The following is a 20,893-nucleotide window of genomic DNA, read 5'->3' on the forward strand; positions in this document are numbered from 1 at the left end:
TTACAAAAAAAACGAAATTTTTTTTTAAAGAATATTGTGCAGTAAAATATTTATAAATTAATAATATCGAGACTATGATAATTTATTAATTTATAGAATTATTAACTTAGAAAAAATGTTGGAAAGAGAAGAAGTGTAAATATAAGTATAATTTTTTTAAAGGTGTAATTATAAGAATAATCAAATATTGAAAGATGCGATGCAGAAGAAGAATCGATTAATTATATATTTTTGTTAATGTCTACTGGCTATTGAAGTTTGGCTCTTCAAGAACTCTTACAAATCTAGGTAGGTTCTCTATGCAATTGGTTTATGCAAATATGGATTATTTGTATTATAGAATTGCATAGCACATACATAATGCTTAATAAAAAAAATTATTCACTCGTAATGGTTGGGTTCTTTATATTTCAAAAATTGAAAAACACTGTTTTAAACTGTTGTACAGTCAAAACTCTATAAATGAATAATATTGGCACTATGATAATTTATTGATTTATAGAGTTATTAAATTAAAAGAAATTTCATTTCCAGATTTATATTTGTTAAAATAATATTTTTTAATACGAAAATATTTTTTTCATTTCATGATATTAAATTGTAGTTAAACTTTATAAATTTGAATTCTATCTATTTTAATTAGATTATTTGATATATTTTTATGTATGATAGAATAAGATGCATTTTATATATAATTTGACATAGTAACACTATAATATTGAAAATGAAAAATAAAATTGGAAATGAAATTCAGTTTTATTAAAAATGAACAACAAAATCACTTGATTATATTTATATAAAATTTTTATATGTAGTAATTATTAATTTATGATTTAATGGGACCATATATTTAGCTAAGAATTTTCTAAATATTATTACCTTGTTATCTTATTGAATTGTGTCATATTTTACATTGACCCAACTTGAAAACAATTTTTTTTGTTAACTTATATTAGTGTTTATTAATTTATCGAGTATTAGTTTGTAGTGTTTCTAATGTCATTTGATAATATCACCTCAACACCCCCAATGTTTTTATAAAAAATATATTTAAGTTAATTCTTGTAGTGTATACAATTGTTTTTTGTCATACTTCATTATCCATATTTTTATTCAATACTACTGAAAAGGATTTGTACTCATTCACATAAAGTGCCAGTACAGTAGACTTTACTAACTTAGTAAAGTGTTAGCATCATAATATCCTTTAAACCAGTGAGTCTTACTGATATTACAAACAATATTGTTAAATACCCGCCACATATTTTAGAATAGTCCAAATCTCCCAAAATATCTTTAAAAACTAAAAAATACACAAACAAAATTACCACAAAAAGTTTCATTAAAAAGGTAAAAACATACTAATAATTTTACCCTATATATATAAATATAAATAAATAAGAAAATATATAAACTCTTTTTATTTTGATTTTTTTCAATTGGAAACTATTCTCTATTTTTTTCAAAGAAAAATTGATTTGAAAAAATAATAATTTGGAATCCATAAATTATTTTTGAAATTCTTTTTACAATTATTATTTTGAATTTTAAATCTTTATTATTACTATTTTAAAAATATGAAACCTACCCCGTAAATCTCATCTCTCAAATCTAAACACTAACTCTAAATTAATTAACTATAGAAATATAAATATCTTTTACATCGTTAAAAAACAAAAAGTGGTCATTTTAACTTTATGTGTTATATTTGTGATAAAAAAATTTTAGAGATATCTTGCGATATTTCTCTTTAAAAAATATATATATATCCACATCTGAGTAGTTTCTTTTCTTTTTTAGTTTTTTACACATCTGAATAGTTGTTATGTATAATTATATGATCAACAAAAGAGTTATAAATATGTATTGCAATATTATCGTAATTATTGTTTGTTTTCGTTTTATACTATTTTGAGGTGTTAGACGGTCCAATGTCTCAAATTATATCTAGGTTCTATTAAAAAAATAGTAACAATATATTTAATGGTGTTTAAGTAGTTTAAAAGTTAGTATCTCTATTTATATATGTTTTGACATTTTTTGAATTATAAACTCTAATCCAAACATTATATCTAAGTATTTTAAATATTACACCATAATATGTGTATATGGTTTTGAAAAATTATCAACTTTTTTATTTATTTTCGCACTCGGATCCAGTTCGACCACTTTATTTACACATGCTATTAGATAACTCTGAGACGGTTAATCTAGTTGTTAATTGTATATTTAAGTAGTTCCGTTTCTACCATTAAACAAGCTTATTGACATTGGTGAACATACTCCGGAAGAATTACAATGATTGATTAAATGTCGTTAGCATGTGTAGAATAAGGATTATATAGCATATTATGGTCTTAAATTTGGGATAAACTGTGGATTTATCTCTAAACATAATTACTATCAGAGATGGACAAGCTGATTTATGGACTAGCTAGTTTCATTTGTTTCTTTATTTTTATATAGAAGTGAACCATATACAATTTTTGTAATTCAATTTGGTTTGATGTAATTTCAGTTCGGTGACCGGTTGGTTTTTAAGCAAAATAGTTGAAACATAGAAACAATTGGTGATTTATTTGGTATCATAACTATTCAATATATATGATTATATCTCTTCAATACATGTATAGTTAAAATATAATTTTTTAATTTATTCAGTTTGATTTTTCTACGCACAAAACAATATTTTGGTACGGTTTCAGTTTTGTGAATTTTAAATAATGAAACAAAAAAGAGTTATTCTTATGTTCACTCAAGGGTTAACATGTAGGTTCACCAACCAATAAGAAGTCGTTATTGTAATTTAATATCTTTTAAAAAGGAATCATAATATTGTCAATTTATATCATGATTTTAAAAATAGTGCTAGATGCATTAAAAAAAATATTATTTTTAACGCCGTCGGCAAAACACTAAACTCTAAACTTTAAACTCTAAATTCTAAATCCTAAACCCTAAATCTTTAGATAAACCTTAAACCCTTGGGTAAATCCTAACCCTTGGGTAAACCGTAAATCCTTGGATAAATCATAAACCCTAAATCAAAAACACAAAACACTAAATCTTAAAAACACCAAACCCAAGGGTTTAAGAGTTAGGATTTATCCAATGGTTTATGGTTTATCCAAGGGTTTAGTGTTTTGCTCATGGCGTTAAAAATATTTTTTTGTATCGAGTACTATTTTTATTTATTTTTACTTTTAATTTTTTTTAAATTATGATATAAACTGACAATATTTTGTTTCTTTTTTTTTAAAGATACTGAATATAAAATAACAATTTTCTATTGGTTGCTGAACCCAAAAATAACTCAAGAAAAAATGATAGGATTTTCATTATCGTATTTTGGATTGATTTGGTTATGAGTTGTTTTTTTGGGAAAAAATGTTTTTAGGCCAAAAATATGGTAACTATGTCTCATTAGACTAATCTCACATACTTTATGTTTCATTAGGCTATTACTTTCAAAATGGCAATAATGCCCTCTTTTAATTATAAATTCAAAATTAAATTTAACAAAACAATTGTAAATATTAAAATATGATAAATAATTAAAGTAACTAAAATAAAAGAAAACATTAAAAATCCTCAAATAAAGAAAAAACTAAACCTACACTTTATGTCCACGATTTTTTTTTTTTTGAAAAATCGATTTTTTCATATATGGAAACTGAATATTTTCAATAATTTATTTCTATAGTTTTTGGAACTGATTATTTTTATCTGTTGGATATAGTAAATCTGTAGAATTTGGTATTTACAGATTTTTAGATTTATAGTAATGTGTAGATTTTGATTTTTACATGTTTTAGATTTACAGTAAATCTGTAGAACTCGTTTTCTACAAGTTTTTAGATTTATAGTAATGTGTAGATTTTGTTTTCTGCAGGTTTTAGATTTATAGTAATATGTAGGTTCCGATTTATACAGATTTTAGAGCGATAGGTTAAGCGTGAAATGTGTATTCTATGAGTACTATTATTTATGTAGATCACATATTCTAAACATAATATATTCAATGAAAAAATTGGATTTCATTTTCTACTTAGTAGAATGTCAATTCTACTTTATGTAGAACATAATATGAAATTATGATTTAAACATTTTTAGAATTGGAAAAAAATGCCACTAAGTTCATATTTATGGATATTTCATGAGTAGTTACTATTTTTCCAATTTTTTTTAGTTTGTAAAACAATTTATTTGATTTATTTTAGAAAATAATAAAGGGTGTTATAGGCAAAAGTTGTACAAAATAGGAATTGGCCTAATAGGACATATTTATCATTTTTTTGCCTAAAAAAACAATTTCTCCTTGTTTTTTTTTACCACCCCTGAAAATTATGATTTATTTGTGAAATAACCAAAAGAAAAAAGAAATTAAATTTGTAGTAAAAAAGTAAAGAAAGACAGGAAGAGAAAGAAAGAGTAGGGTGGAATTTTGGTTAATTAATGAATTATAGTTTTTTTATTAGTTATTTGGCCTGATTTCCCCTAAAAGTTATGGCAAAGTTTTTTTTGTTTATATCACACTGTCACATACTCGTTGAAGAAAACCTAAAACGGTAAATAACAAATACTACATTGGAATGTAGATAGGAAGATATTTGACAATCTTACGAATATTTAAATCTAGTGATGAGTGATGACAAATAACAATGTGCGTCTTTCTCTAGTCTTTTTATTTGCCCATAAAAATTCGAGCTTGTGCTTTTGATTACAGTTTTACACAAATACCAACATATATGTATCCATTTCACATGATTTTAATCACATAACTAATGGTGATAAAGCTTCTGTGTTTTGAAACGTGGCCCTTCTTTCTAGAATGGATCTTTGTCCCTAATTGTATATTTTTCCTTATAAATATCTCCATTACATATATATTTGAATACCTATCTTTGTTTAACACATAATAAGTGTCGTTGTTTTTTTGTGTGAAAGCAATGCGTATTTGTTGTTGTTAAATAACACATAAATTATGTAAACGTATATATGGTTATTGTGATCAGCAATAGGGGTGGAAAAAAACTAAGCACCGTTTTAATTATTTTAAAAAAACTAACACATAAATTATGTAAACGTATATATGGTTATTTTAAAAATATCGCTAAGAGTATTAGAATATTTTAATTATTAATATAAATCTATATTATTATTTGAGAAGTAATTTTGCTTATTTTTCATGTTCTTATGCTTTTTACTAAAAAGTCATCAATTTAATTTATCATATTATTTAAAATTAACTAAATAAATAGAAATAAGAATTAGGATAGAAATATAAATAGTTTGCTCGACTCCATCTTTAAAATAATATTTTTATAAGATATGTAATGTAATATACATAAATCAATTTGTAAGAGATTTTAATTAGTGGAAACTATATCATATGTAAATACCATAAGATAGTTTATCTTTTAAATTTTTACTTTTTTCATAAATATCAGATACATGCATTAAGATGATTACATAATGTAGTAAAATTTAATGTTTTCATAACCAATCAAAAATTCTCTATCGATTTTTATCAACAAATTTAATTTATCAAAATTAGTATAAATTTCTAATATATGCAAAATTTACTTATTGCAAGTAATATTTAAATGATACTATCCCGCGATATCGCAGAAAGTCATCTAGTTTGAAATAACTATTTAGTTTGATTCGTATGATTTCTGACAATTTGAATTGGTTCGGTTTTTTGAATCACTATAATTTGTTGATACCTATTTAATACTCCAATAGCATGAAAGTTGCAAATTAATTTTGTGTTCTTATAATAGTATTCTATAATCTGATGAGATATTACTCAAATATGTCCTACATTTCTTACCGGCTTCAACTGAGGCAAGATAGACCGATCGTGAGAAGCACGATTTCAGACAACCATATTTATATACAGATTTTGCATCTGGACTCTATAGATATTGGTACTCGTGGTCTTTGGTGTGTCCAAATCTTATTTGATGGTACGTCTTTAATCGTTTCTGCTTATTAAAAAGGGGAAAAGAAATTAACTGTCCCTTTTAATCGGAAAACCAATTTGCAAGAAAGTTTAGAAGAAATTGGAGTTTTTTGTAAGGAAACAATGCTCGTATGAATAGAATGCATTGAGATATACTGTTTTGGTGATATTCATTTTGATTTATGATCATTATTATAGAGTAATGTGACAAAAAGTTTAAAATAATACATTTATGGATGAAATCATATATTTTAATATATTTTGTTTGATATTAACTTGATTAGTGATCATAGTTATAGCAGTGTGATGGTATATTTCTTATCAAGTCGTAAAAATGGTATAGTAAATACAATGGTAGAAAAATGTTTCCCAAGAATTATCTCGACCAGGTAGAAAAAATAGAGTTGCATTCGAGATGGTCTTACCACATGATCGTCAAAACTAATCTATATTATGGTAAATGTAAACACTTGGCACTGACAGTAATAATTTAATTTACTTCATGATCCTGTCAACGTCGCACACGACATAATTCACGGTTAAACATGATTTATTTTCTAACCACCGTTTTTTAGACAAAACAATCTCGGTGCTGAATTCAATGATCATTATCATCTCGAAGGAGTGAGTAAAAAATGATTTCAAAAAAAAAAGAAGCTGAGTTTTTGTTTCCAGCTAATATTTACTACTTCACACTACACTATTCGCTGAGACCTTACAAAAAAAATTTGGGTAAAAAGAGACCTTAAAATTTTGTTCGCATGAATGATACTGGGCTATATAATCAACTCAGTTAATGGCAAGAATATGAAGGTGTTCTCATTACTTTTTTTCGCTTATACACTAATCAGTAATTATTGAGAAAAACAATAGCCATAATATATACACGCATCATCAATAATGGATGTACGTACGTTTACGTCCGTGTGTGTGCGTGTAGAAAATGCTTACATGCATATAATCCGGAAGAATCTTTGAGGGTCTTGGACTTGATGAGCAATGAATTATATTCCCCGGTCATGACTAACTTTTACCAAACACCAAGTGGATGTTTACGTACACTAATTATGACTGGAGGAGCTATAACTTATTAATCAACCACCACTGAAATTTATATTCATAAAATTAATCCTTCGTCACTTTTGTTCTTTCTATTTTACCGTGTACGGAAATATCTCAACGTAAAAAAGATTGGATTGTTTGTTAGAAAGGAAAAGAGAATTAATAGATAGATGTGAGAGTTTAATAGATTTTTTAATGTGATATTATTAGTTCGTTGATATTATGAATCATATGGTTGGAAAACGTGATAACAAGAAAATTAATCTTAAGTACGTACTGTTTGTGTCTATCGATGAATGCCAAGCGAGATTCAGTTTGTCTAAGTTTCCTTGTATTTACTTAATTGTCGTTTTAATCGACACACATAGTGTAATATAGAATATAGTATATTTTTTTTTCAAAAATAGAATATAGTATATATGTTAATAAATGTTAGTATTGGTCACTTGGCTCAATGGAGGAGAACACTGCACTAAACCTTGGGGTTTGTCTTTGCCAATCCAAAGGATTCTCCATGTCTATCTCTTCTCACATTGGATCTTCAGACATTTTTCTTCTTACTCTTCTCCTCACGCGTTCCCACGCGACTTCTGTTTATTATTATTATAGTTTTTCTTCGTGTTTGATTAACCAAAAATAAGTGAGTTCAACCTGATTATTATGATGGAAAGTATGAAAATAAATGTGACAATTGGACGCACCCGAACCAACGAGTGGCATTATGATAATGAGAGCTAAGTACATGACTGACTTAAACATCAAGGAGGTGACAAACGAGTGTTCGATTTACATCATATTCTCTAAAATAGTATGTAATCAAGTAGATTAGGCGATCTAAAAATTAAATTTTAAACGTATTAATATAAGAAGCAAGCTGGAATAAATATTTAAACAAAATATTTACGAAGCTATTTAAATACCATTATACAATGTTTTATGTAGAAGATACTAACATAAAATGTAAATAAGTAATATAACATAACTAATTATCTTCTAAAAGCATATAACATATCTAATATATACATATATTGTCATTTATAAATATAAAATTTATTTATAAATATATTAATATAATTATTGAATTATGCATTCTGTTCCATGACTAAATACATATTTGTTTTGTAATTTTGATATCTAAAATCACAACTCAAACTCCCATTATTTTAGACAAGAGGTCAGTCTAAAATTGAAAGGTTCATCTAATTCAAAAAAAATTGAGAGCTTTTGAAAATTTTGTTTAATTTTAATCATTTTAATATTTTGTAAATTAAATTATCAATAAAACAATTCAGATATTATAGATACTATCCAATAACATGACTGAGTTTATATAAACAATCAGGTGAGGAATAAAATGAATACATGAAAAAAAAAAACTATTTCAGTATAGATGGACCTAGAAATAAGTGGAAAATTAATGAGAACTAATACTAAAAATATAAATGAAATTCAAGAAAAGTTAAATAGTAAATACAATTTTTATAATGACTAATAGTTATTGAATTTTGACTGTTTTAAAGTGTTTTGACAACTTTTTTATAAAGATTTGTATGCACCCGTGAAATTTTAACTGGTACCAGATATGTCAGACTTTTAAGTGTTATTTTTTACCTTTAAAGTAAGAACCGCACCAAAAAATAAGCATTCACTTAACTGGCAACATGCCAACATGCAAGCGGTTCTTTTAGAGATCACACCGTCACGTCCGTGAAGCGTGATTCAGTTCACGGCCTTAGCATTTGTTATTGTTATTGTCCACTTTCGCCGTAGTTTTGATCCTGTCAACTCCATTGTGACAAAAAAAAAGATCCTGTCCACTCCATCTTAATTACCAATTCTTTTAGTTTTTTATTCAACTTAAACATCAAAAATCAGTTATTTGAATGCTACGTTTTAATTTTATAAAATATTCTAAAGAAGGTTTTTTTCGGTGGCTACAAAATTTAAAGTCCAAAAACAAAAAAAAAATACAAATTTTGTTTTGTTAACAAAACATGCAAGTATCAGTGAACAAAGGTCAGGAACATACTCCTTCCGTTTCAGAAAGATGTATGTTTTATATTTTTTGCACTTATTAAAAAAACATATCAGATTTTAGTTATCAATGCATTATTTTCCATTATCAACTATTTTTTATAACTTTTAACCAATAAAATCTTTATAAACATCATTGTGTTTTTTTTTTAAATTACAATTTACAATTAATTTATGCATTGAAAATATAAAACATATATCTTTTTGAAACAATTTTTTTTTTAAAAAAAATATATGTTTTTATGAAACGGAAGGAGTATAATCTGTATAAATCCTCGATAGTTCAAGATCTTTCTATCGAAAGTGGTGGATTTTGGTCTCACATTCGACACCGGTTAAAGTGTAGCGAAATTAATAGTCTTAGAATTTTAGTGTAGCGAAATCCAATAACACTAGATTTTAGTAAGAATCTTAGAATCCACCAACCAACAACAATAGAATTTGAGAATTTTAACAATCACTACAAATCCATATCCCACTAACACTCCCTAAAAATCAATTCTTACAAAAAAAATAAACACGAAGACACAACTCACACAACTACATTATTAATAGTCTAGAAACAAAAAAAAATTCAAGCATGTTCCTTTTCATTACATGTGGACGGACATATAAACTTTTGAAATCATACAAATTTAGAACATACAGAAAATTTCAGTAATTGTTGATAACAAAATATGAAACTTTCAGTAATTGTTTTTCTTTTTTATTTCACACTAAGAGGAATGTAAGAATGTAAAAGTGTTGGTAATATATATTGACACATTACTATAAGCTTTTACAAGATAAATATTTATTACTAACACTTTTAGCTGTTGTAAGACTATACACTATTATAGCTGTTGTACAGATTCTTACAATCTGAAATTAATGGCTTTTATATATGGATCACGGTTTAAATGCAAAAAAAAAATATCGATTAAAAATATTTAAATTCTAAAGGGAAGTTTTTTTAAAAGATAATAATAAAAGCAGAAGGAGGCGACTGAAGAGGATGCATCCAGTGGCGGAGCCATAAACTTTTTTTATGGGGGGCATAATTTTTTTCAAATAATATTTAATATTAAATAAATTATTTTATATAAATAAATAAATATTTATTATTAAATAAAGTGATAAACAGCTGATATTTTTAAATAAATATTTTTATTATTTATATGATTCAACATATAACTTAAATATTTTTAATCAAAAATGTATATAGTATTTGTAAAGAAAATAACCTAATCATGGCTTATGGGGAAATAATAAAAACCTAATTATCTCATCAAAATAGTTAACCAATAAAAATATATAAAAGAGTTATTGAACACGAAAGTTACTGAACAAGCCTCTTTAAATAAAATACAAAAATGCATTGAATATTTTGTTATGAATATTAGTGTCCATGCAAAATAGGAAAGTATCAATAATTTATTACAACTGATAAATATGAGATTAAAAAAAATACTGAAATGGTGAGATATGAGGCTTGAGCGAAGGTTTGGTGGGGGCAGCCCCAGCTCTTACCTCATGGCAACATGGACATTTGCCATGGGTCTATGGGTCCAAAATTTTGTTGTGTTGTTTTAAAGGTCTATTTCAATCTGTTAAATTATAAAAAAAAAATCATAATTAAGTAAACCTAATTTATTTATTACAATACAACACAAGAAAAAATATGTACATTCACCAATAGTTTTGAGATATTTTTTTTCTATTTGTTTCAGGTAGTGTTTTGAAAACTGTACTAGACGTTGATTCGGCATTGTAACTCGATCAATGGTCGGACCGGTCCAACTGGTTTAACTGAGTTTTAAATTTTAATTAAATTTTATGTTAAGTAACTATTATAGGTATAACATAAAATAATTTTTATAAAATTTTATATAATTATTAGAATCTAAAAATGATATGAAAACAAAAATAAATTTTTTAAAAATAATATAAAATAATGAAAATAATTTTTAAAATTTGCAGCTTAAAAAAATACTTGAATTTGAAAAAAATAGGATTTTAATATCAACTTGATCATTGGTTTTAGCGAGTTTTACTGATTTTTAACTGGATTTGCCAATTTAACTCAAATCCGGTTTTTAATATAATCCAGAACCAAATAGATGGCCGAGTCACGGTCCGAATACTTAACGATTTTGGTTAATTACTTAACGATTTTGAGCTAGTGAAGCTGATCTAGTGACGCTTTGGTTAATTACTTAACGATTTTGATAAATATTTTGTTGTATCTGGGGCAGCTGCCCCCCCCCCCCCCCCCCCCTCTCCACTAACGTAGTTCCGCCACTGGATGCATCTACTCATGATATGTGGTCAAAGCTATCTCACTCTTTAGATTTTATGGCCCACGTCCATGCTTCATATTGCCTACGTCCCATTTTTTTCTTTTACAGTTTGCTTGTAAGGTTGTTATAAAAAGTTTTTACTGCAAAACAAAATAACTATTTACAGTTTTGCGGGGGCTAAAATATGCTATATAAAGTTCTGATAATAAGAATTATATTTTCAGGAACAAAACTGAAATTAATAAAGAGAAAAGGATTATTAATCTATTTTTTTGCTAATTTAATATATTCTTAATTAATAAAGAGAAAAAGATTATTAATCTATTTTTTGCTAATTTAATCTATTTTCTTAGAATGTATATATATATGTATATATATTAAGTATTACTATGATGTTGTAACAGTTTTCCTATTATACGGGTCTGCCTCAAGATATTTGAAAATTTATAATTTGAACTTTGTCAAACGAAAACATTACCATTATCGGATATATTATAAAATTTCTACTGATTTGTAATAGAATTATAGAAAACAGCTTTTGTATTTTCGCTAAAAAAAATTCCAACACATATTTTATTAAAATTCAAAGTGTTTTAAATTACTAACTTTTTCTTTATCAAAAAATTAATTCTTTATAAAAAGATTTAATTGTTTTCATTTTTTATTAGTTAACGATGTTTTTTTGTTTTTTTCTACTACTTCGCGACAACAGAAAGCCGGTTGACCGTCCGGTCTTCAGTAATTTGGGATTGACTTTTAGTAGATTGTTTTTGGCTTTCGCCTCGTTCGAACTTGCTGATTTTTTTTTTTTTTTTTTTGAAAAAAGGACTAACTTGGTGATGTTCTGTTTTTTTTTTATTATTTATTTTAATTTTGACATTTTAATTAATATACAGAACAACTGAGTTTTCCCGATAAGCGGCACTACTTTATATATAATTAAAATATTATTCTAAAATTCCACTAATAAAAAGCTAGAGACATCAAATTTATAAATGATTTGCATTTCACTTTAACATTTGACTTTATTTTTATTATTATTTAAGGTTATAGACCTGTACTAGTATTCATCAAAGTTAAAGGGTTTTCAATCCGATACCCTATGCACACAAAACTCATTGCATTTGACTAACACAAATACTTACTTTCATAAACTAATCATGCCGATTTTAATTAATAAAAATTAGTTTAAAATATTACTACACGTTTGAAATAATTTTAACCATAGTAATGCTATCTCTTGGGCCATTTCGAGGGATTGGTAGACCATGGTTCATGTAAGAATTTTCGTGGGGAGGGGGGAGGGAGTTCATGTGAGTACTACATTTTTATAGACTTTAAAACACACTTATCTATTTTTTAAAATTAAAACATATATTTTTTTTTTTTTGTAAACTAAAACATATTTATTCATAATAAGAATCAAAAAGTTAGTTCTGGTCAACGTAAAAACAATGTCTATGGATTACATGAATCCGAAGATAAAGACATAAAATAAACAACCCAAAAGTTAGAAGAAATAGTATGGAAAGAAGACAGGAGCTTCCTGCTCTAGTAACCACCAACAAGCAACCCAACATACATTTGCGACTTCATAGAAACTGAGTGTCTAAACTAGTCAGTAGATCTGTCGACACTCGCCTTTAGATACACTACATACATCGTAATCTGATTTCCGAAAACGTAACCATCTCACAAGTCTGAAAACCACACACCTCTTCACAATCATCCCATATGTGAGATGAAGCCACAGCAGAAAGGAAACACAACCCAAGGAAACATCTTCCCCTAAGAAATAACCAACGGCATCAGATACCTTCACATCAACTACTACAGACCCAATAACCTGATGACTAACGAACAAAAATGGGCATCTTCTATGTCATCCTCTAAATCTTAAATCCTAAATCCTTGGATAAATCCTAATCCCTTGGATAAATTCTAATCCCTTAGATAAATCCTAAACTCTAAATAAAAAACACTAAACACTAAAACCATAAACCCTAAATCCTAAACCCTTAAGTGTTTTAGTGTTTAGTGATTTTGATTTAGAGTTTAGCCTATATCCAAGGGTTTAGGGTAGGATTTAAGGTTTATGAATTATGATTTAGAGTTTCGTGTTTTGCTGACGATGTTAAAATTTTTTTTTTTTGTAATTACTACTATTTATTTATTTATTTTACCTTTTAATTTTAAAATCATAATATAGTTTGACAATATTTTGTTTCTTTTTTTTTAAAATATCAAATATGAAATAACAAAATCCTATTGGTTGATGAACCTAGAAGTTCACTATAAGGAGTGAACCCAAAAATAAGTCACAGTATACACTATATGATTTTATATCCATTAAAGACTCAAAGGGAAAAGGCACAATACCAAATCTTAATGCATCAAACCGAAAAATAAACAAATACACTATTGTTTTATGAGTTTTATTTCCTAAAAATTAGGAAAATAATTTTTTTAACTCAAATAAATCCCCAGAAAAACAAACGCAGTATATTTAATAAGAGATCAGAAAATATATTTTATTTAAATTCTTTTGTTAAAAAGAAAAAGTTGCATTTAAATGCTACTTGAGAAGCGTGTGAAAATCACGAAGATCAAATAGTGGTGAAATAGCGCGTGAAAAAACAAAGAATACAGAAAAAGCCTAGAGATGTGCCATACCAAATTATAAAAGGCGGCAAATTCTAGGTTGTTTCCCACGTTACTTCTAGCTGTAAAATGGTAAGATTTTTTAACTAGTATATACAGTGTGTACTTATTTTCAACAGATTTTTTCTCTAAATTGTTTTAACAAATATATTTTAAATAAAAAGTTTCCTAAATAAATATATATACTTCTATAAATAAGTTTATTTGTTTTCTACTTTAGAAAACAATATAATGAACTGTACAATACAGTGTATTCAAAAATTTGAATATATCAGTTTAAGGAAGTTTCTTTAAATTTGCTAACAGTTGGTGAACTCATTTAAGTAAAAAACATTAGTACGTGCACTCTCTACAAATCATCATTAATTAGTCATACTGTCATACATGTCGGTCAAAGCTAGTGGAATGATAACAACTAGTAAAACAGATTCTAAAAATTTGTAGAGAAGAGATAATTTATTATTATTATAATAAAATTAGTGATGAAATATTGAAATGAGAAGGAAAAAACACCAGGACCGGGTATCTTGGGGGTCACGTGACATGAATAGGTAAGGCTCGAGATTGATAGCACGCGCTGACTCAGCACATAACATAGGCAACAAGAAGAGGCCAAATATCATATATTGACACGTGTCACCATTTAACTTGCTCTCATGAATGCGGCGTCCAGTAATTTTAAACAGTTTTCTTATTCCGCAACTACCCTTGGATGTTGACGAATAATATCAGAACTGCCATCGGTGGAGGAGCGGAAAAGGAATAGAAAATAAAAAAAATTTAATACAAGAGATACCATAACTTTTATTATTAAAAATGAATAATATCTCTCCTCCTGATCCTATAAATGAGGATTCTGAGGAGTGAGCTTGAGAAGCCTTCTGCACACCCTCAGCAAAATCAGTGTGTTTCAAAACGAGTTTCTCTCTCACCTACCAAAATATCAAACGAAAAATCTTCAATCTCTCCTCACTTTTAAAACCATTTTTAATTAAATTCTCGTGATAAAATCTCTCATAAGATTTTATTTTATTTTTGATTCTCCAGTAATCTCTTCTCAAACTTTTCAAGTTTTAATCCCTTTCTTTTCGCTATTTTTTTCATTTTGATGCGAATATAGAGAATTAAAAAAAAAGAGTATTGATGGAGGAATACATGGATCTTCGACCACTGAAGTACACAGAGCACAAAACATCAGTCACTAAATATCTCTCCGGCGAAACTCGACCTGACTCTGTCAGAACCGTTCGTGTCTCTATGACCGATCCTTACGCAACCGATTCATCAAGTGACGAAGAAGAAGACTTCCTCTTCCCTCGTCGACGAGTCAAGAGGTTCGTCAACGAGATCAAAGTCGAGCCAGGCTGCAACAACATCAACATCACCGGAGTTTCCATGAAGGAAAGGAAGAGACTCTCCGACGAAACTCAATCTCCGGCGGCTTCGAACCGTCACCGTTCTCTCAAAGTCTCCGTCTCCTCCGGCCAAAATGGGAGGAAGTTCCGCGGCGTTAGACAACGGCCGTGGGGGAAATGGGCGGCGGAGATTCGAGATCCGGAGCAGCGCCGGAGGATTTGGCTTGGTACTTTTGAGACGGCGGAGGAAGCTGCTGTGGTTTATGATAACGCTGCTATTAGACTCCGTGGACCGGACGCTTTAACCAATTTCTCCGTACCGCCTCAATCTCAAGAAGATGAATCAGAACCGGAACAACCGGTTATTGATAAACCGGAAAGCATCATTACAACAACAACAACAACATCAAGTTCTGAATCAACCGAAGATTTTCAACATATTTCGTCTCCTACATCTGTTCTCAATCTCCAATCATCGGAAGAGATGCAACAAATACAGCAGCCGTGTAAATCAGCTAAACCGGAACCGGAGAGTTCAGATGCACCATGGAGGCATACCCGGTTTAGTACCGGTTCAAGTGAATCCGATGATTCTTTTCCATTGGATACCTCATTTCTGGACAACTATTTCAACGAATCTCCACCGGAGATTTCGATATTTGATCAACCAATGGGTCAAGTATTTTCAGGAAATGATGATATCTTTGGTGATATGTTCTTGGGTGGTCAAAGTAGTATGAACATTGACGATGAGTTTACATCTTCGAGTATCAAAGACATCGGCTCAATGTTCAGTGATTTTGATGATTCGTTGATATCAGAACTATTAGTCGTTTAATATCATGAGTGAGGAGAAGCTAAGAGGAAAACCATTAGCAAATATCTATGAGGCTACTGAGAAATTTTGATGTTTTTTAATTATTTAGTCAGCTTTTATAAATTTAATAATTTAGTTTTGTCAGGAGATTGTAAAACAGTTTTGGAGAAATAGTGGCAAATTGTTAATGCATTTTGTTCTTATTTATTAATTAAATGTGTTATTAGTTGCACGAACGTGTTTAATTTGTAGACTCTAATATTTATAGCATTTGCATTTATTTAGTTTGTTAATTATTCAATTTAGAAAAGCCAAAGTGGCATTCTCTTTGTCAATGTCTAACTGCGAGGCCCCAACTACGGTCGTGTCCAGTGAACTGAAGGGCTTTGTGTTTGGTCTGATTTAAGTTCTCTTTCAAACTATAACAGAAGAATGTTGAGTTTTTATTTTTACCTTTCTATGTTAGCGGTAAGAATTTTATTTCACAGAAATATACATATGTGGTTACACAGAATTCTCCTGTTCGTTTCATCAACGCAGGTACGGCGTCTGCGGATGTGTTTTCAATTAAAATTTGTTCGTTTTAGCAACGCGGATATCTGAGTCTGTGTCCGAATACAGCATCCAGCGTTAGACGCCGAAAAAACCAGCGGTCACGACTTTAATTCTGCGTTTACTTAATTTATTTACTGTTTTGTCCTTAATCTAATTCACTAGTTACCAAATAAACAAAGGCAGACACAAATTCAGACTCAGATGCAGCCAGTTGCGGCAACAAAACGAACAATACTATAGTAATTATATGGTTTTTAATATTTACATGGTTTTGATGAAGATTTCTCAAATGTACCAGTTTAGTTTTTGATAATTTGGTAAACATTCAGAAAAGTTAGTCTCAAACTTAGAGATTAAATGTATGGATCACATGCGACCAGGGTGTGTTTCCCTATTAAGTATTAACGGTGATTTTATTGTGTTGTGTATCGTAATCATATCGAGGGTTTAGTGTTTGGCGCCTCTAATCATTTTACGTTTGTGAAAGTGATGTAAGTAAAATATATATATATATCATGAAGTCAAACTGATGTATTTAAATTTAGCAAAAAAAAAAAACTGATGTATTTAAACAAAATTTTAGACACAAAATAATAGAAGATTGTTTTAGCAAAAAATAGAAGATTGTTTGCTTTAATAGTTAAAAAGGAAAGAAGGGTAGAGTGATCTTACATCATGTAAAATATTTGTCTCGTAAAAATCATATGGAATAAAAACTCAACAAAAAGCATATATGTATATACATATTATTTAATATATAATATAATTGTGGCTCTAAAGATACTATTTTCTTTATCTTGTTCTTGGTGGTGTTTTGTTCACATTTTCTCTATTAATGTTACGCAAGAGTTAAAAAAAAATACTATTTTCTTTTTATAAAAAAAAATTATCAGAATCCTATAATCCTAACATCACCTATAAACTTGTGATTCTTTTCTTTTTTTTTGAAAAAATTAACGTTTTTCATAACCTTTCTAACATAATATTTTAAGAGCATTTCTAAAGTTTTGAAAATTTTCTACTAAACATAATTTGCCTATAAATAAGAATTTTAAGATTTTGGTGGCAGTTTTTGTTTTGGATTTTTTCAAATACAGCGGATGGTTGATTTTATGGAAATCAGATTTATCAACCATTGAATCAAGATGAAACAAAACTCCAATTCCTTGTCACAAATCGTAATTAAAGAGTTCTCCTTGTTTTATTGCTGACTGACACAAGAAACTAAAACCATGATTAACTCCGGTCTCTTAGTTGGAGTTTTTATTTTTGGTTAAGAGACAGTTTTTTTTTTTTTAGATTTTAACTAAGAAAAGTTAAAAATCATCTCTTAAATAAAAAATATAAGAGCCATCTCTTAGCTGAAAAATATAAAAACAAAAGAAATGTTAAATCATGAATTAAGAACTCCCACTAAGAAACCGGAGTTAATCATATCCTAATGGTCTTGAAAGTTTGAGATAATAGCCCTATGAAACGTAACAAAAATGAGTTCTAGCTAACAACTAGATAAACAAATATAAAAACACTTTAACATGAAAAGAAGAGGGAATAATAATGAAAAAAAAAACTTTTTCAGGGAGGAATATTAAAGAAATATTTTAATGATCACATTTTTTTGTTAGATTGAATTTAAATTTGTAGACAACCCTTAAAATGTCAATTTCTAATTTTTTTGCATCGACCGGTCTATACTAGATTTTGATCCACGTTTGAAAAGCACAGATTTATTTTTGAAATGAGTTTATATGTAAAATAGTGTATAAGTGTGGCACATTTATCCGAAACCGAACCAAGCCGTACCATACTGAAAAATACAAATCAAAATTGAATTGAATATCATAAATAACCGAGTGAATCTTATATCTTTGAGAACCGAAAAACTGAATCGAAAAACTAAAACCGAACCGATAACCAAATGGGTACCTAAAATTTTAAAATACAAATCATATACCTATAAATACTAATTATATTTAATTTCTAAATAGCCAAAGATCATAAAAAATTTATTTATACTTAATTTCTAATAACCGTATCAATTTTAATGAAAACCAATAAATTTAAAATCGCCATTAACCTGTGAACCGAGACCGTTTGACCCGAAAAACCCAGAAAATTTGATAATATTTATAAATTTTTGATTTAACTCTTTCATATACTTTATAATAGTATATAAAACTTAATAAACTATTTGATTTGTTATATATGGCAAATTCATTGTATTTATGTTGTGCATTTGAATTTATAGGTTTTGTAATGATTATTCTAACTTCACATTTGTAAGTTTTGGTATTAAAATTATTATGAAACTGAGTTTAATTAACTATAAATTTTAAACATAAATTAATAATTTGTTTGTCAATGGAAAACAAACGTTTGTATCCAACATATATATTTAATAACGATATTATGTTAATATTTTCTTATATTTTTAGAAGGGGTTATTGGCAAATGAATTCTCATCCATTTTGGAAATTTTTAGATTCCATTGTTATTGGTTCGTTGATTTTAACAGTTTTACTAAAATTACTTGTTATTGATTTCAGAATTTTTAAAATTCATTAAAATTTCTTGTTATTAAACAAAACTATTAATGATTTTCTAATTCTAAATAAATCTAGTGTTATTGAAAGATGATTTTTGTCTATTTTTACTCACAAGATATAACTTTAAAAATATCATGTGTATCCATGAGATTTACACATACAACTAGTATATTTTAGCTGCGTCTATTATTTTATTCAGCCTTTTTTTTGTCAACTTATTCAAGCTTTTAGTCTCTTACTTTATGCGTATATTACCCAAGTATATATTGGGAGCTCCCACTCCACCCCTAAGCCTTTTATTTCGAATGATCACACTTTCATTACCCACATGAAATAAATATTATCTGATCGTTTATTATAAAATATATCAAAATAGTTGTATAATTAAATTGTTTTCCTCAGTTGGTCAAAAATGAAAACTGATTCTATCAAATTAACATGGTGATCGTAAATCTCCCTATTAGGTTGTATTTAAAATCTATGTAACAAAAAAAATGTATCTAATCTATTAAAACTAAAGTACAAAAAGAAAATAACCCTTCAATCAAATTAAAAATTACAGATTTTGCTACTACAATTATAACTATTCCTAGATTTTAGCATTAATTGTTTCTTCATAATTTAAAGTAAGCATATAACATACCTTATTCTTTTCTTACAAATTAATGCTAAAAATATTTTCTAGCATATTGGGAAATAAAACCTGAATTTTTAATTTTATAAACTTATTCTTCATCTTCTTAGATAAAATATTATCAAGCTTAATACCAGAATACATAAATACCAACTGTCTATAAACATTTTAAAATAGTAATTTTGATAGTCTCAACAATATTTCCTAAAATTATCTATCAAAACTTAACCTATTAAAGATTATATTATAGATAAATATTTGAATGATATAAAACAGATCTAAAAAAACTCGGCATATTTTTCTAAATTGAATAATATATATCAGGTATATTCAAAATAGTATATAAACACTCAGAAATCATAGCAAAAATTGTTCAAGCTACTTATGGACTATGTCGACGAAGTTGTGTCTTACAATTGTGGAGATCAGGGTTACCTAAAAACCAAAAACTATCTATCAATATTTCCTAAAACTATCTATCAAAATTAATTTTATTAAAGATTATAATATAGAAAAATATTTAAATGTTATAAAACGGATCTAAAAATAACTCGGCAACTTTTTCTAAACCAAAAATATATATCAAGTATATTCAAAACATTATATGAAAACACACCGAAATCATAACAAAAATCGTTCAAGCAACTTATAGACCATGTCAACAAAGTTTGTCTTACAATGATGGAGATCAAAGTTACCTAGAACGATTTATCAATATTTTCTATAACTTTCTATTAACATTTAACGTATTAAATATTATATCATAGATAAATATTTGAATGATATAAAACGGATCTATAAAATAAGAAAAATGCAATACAAATGACAATTAATTATATGTTAAATGTTAAATAATTACATTCACACTATACTTTTGAAAATATAATACTATACAATTAATTATATGGCAAATCTTAAAAATATATCATCAATTATGAAAATAATATTTACTTATAAAAAATAAAAATAAACACCGCGGATC

At 27.4% G+C, this 20,893-nt stretch overlaps 1 protein-coding gene across 1 annotated transcript; it reads left to right on the forward strand.

The window, feature by feature from the left end:
- The first annotated feature begins 14,811 nt into the window (after nucleotides 1-14,811).
- LOC106383578 (ethylene-responsive transcription factor CRF3-like) lies at nucleotides 14,812-16,421 on the forward strand. The gene has a single exon (XM_048759897.1). It carries the CDS (start codon nucleotides 15,148-15,150, stop codon nucleotides 16,195-16,197), a length of 1,050 nt encoding a protein of 349 aa, XP_048615854.1. The 5' UTR covers nucleotides 14,812-15,147; the 3' UTR covers nucleotides 16,198-16,421.
- The last annotated feature ends 4,472 nt before the right edge of the window (nucleotides 16,422-20,893 follow it).

The sequence above is a fragment of the Brassica napus genome, chromosome A2 (genome assembly GCF_020379485.1).
Source record: "Brassica napus cultivar Da-Ae chromosome A2, Da-Ae, whole genome shotgun sequence".
Lineage (NCBI taxonomy): Eukaryota > Viridiplantae > Streptophyta > Magnoliopsida > Brassicales > Brassicaceae > Brassica > Brassica napus.

Excerpts from the sequence above, each read along its gene's own strand:
- LOC106383578 (XM_048759897.1), top strand. The coding sequence starts at position 15,148 with ATGGAGGAATACATGGATCTTCGACCACTGAAGTACACAGAGCACAAA.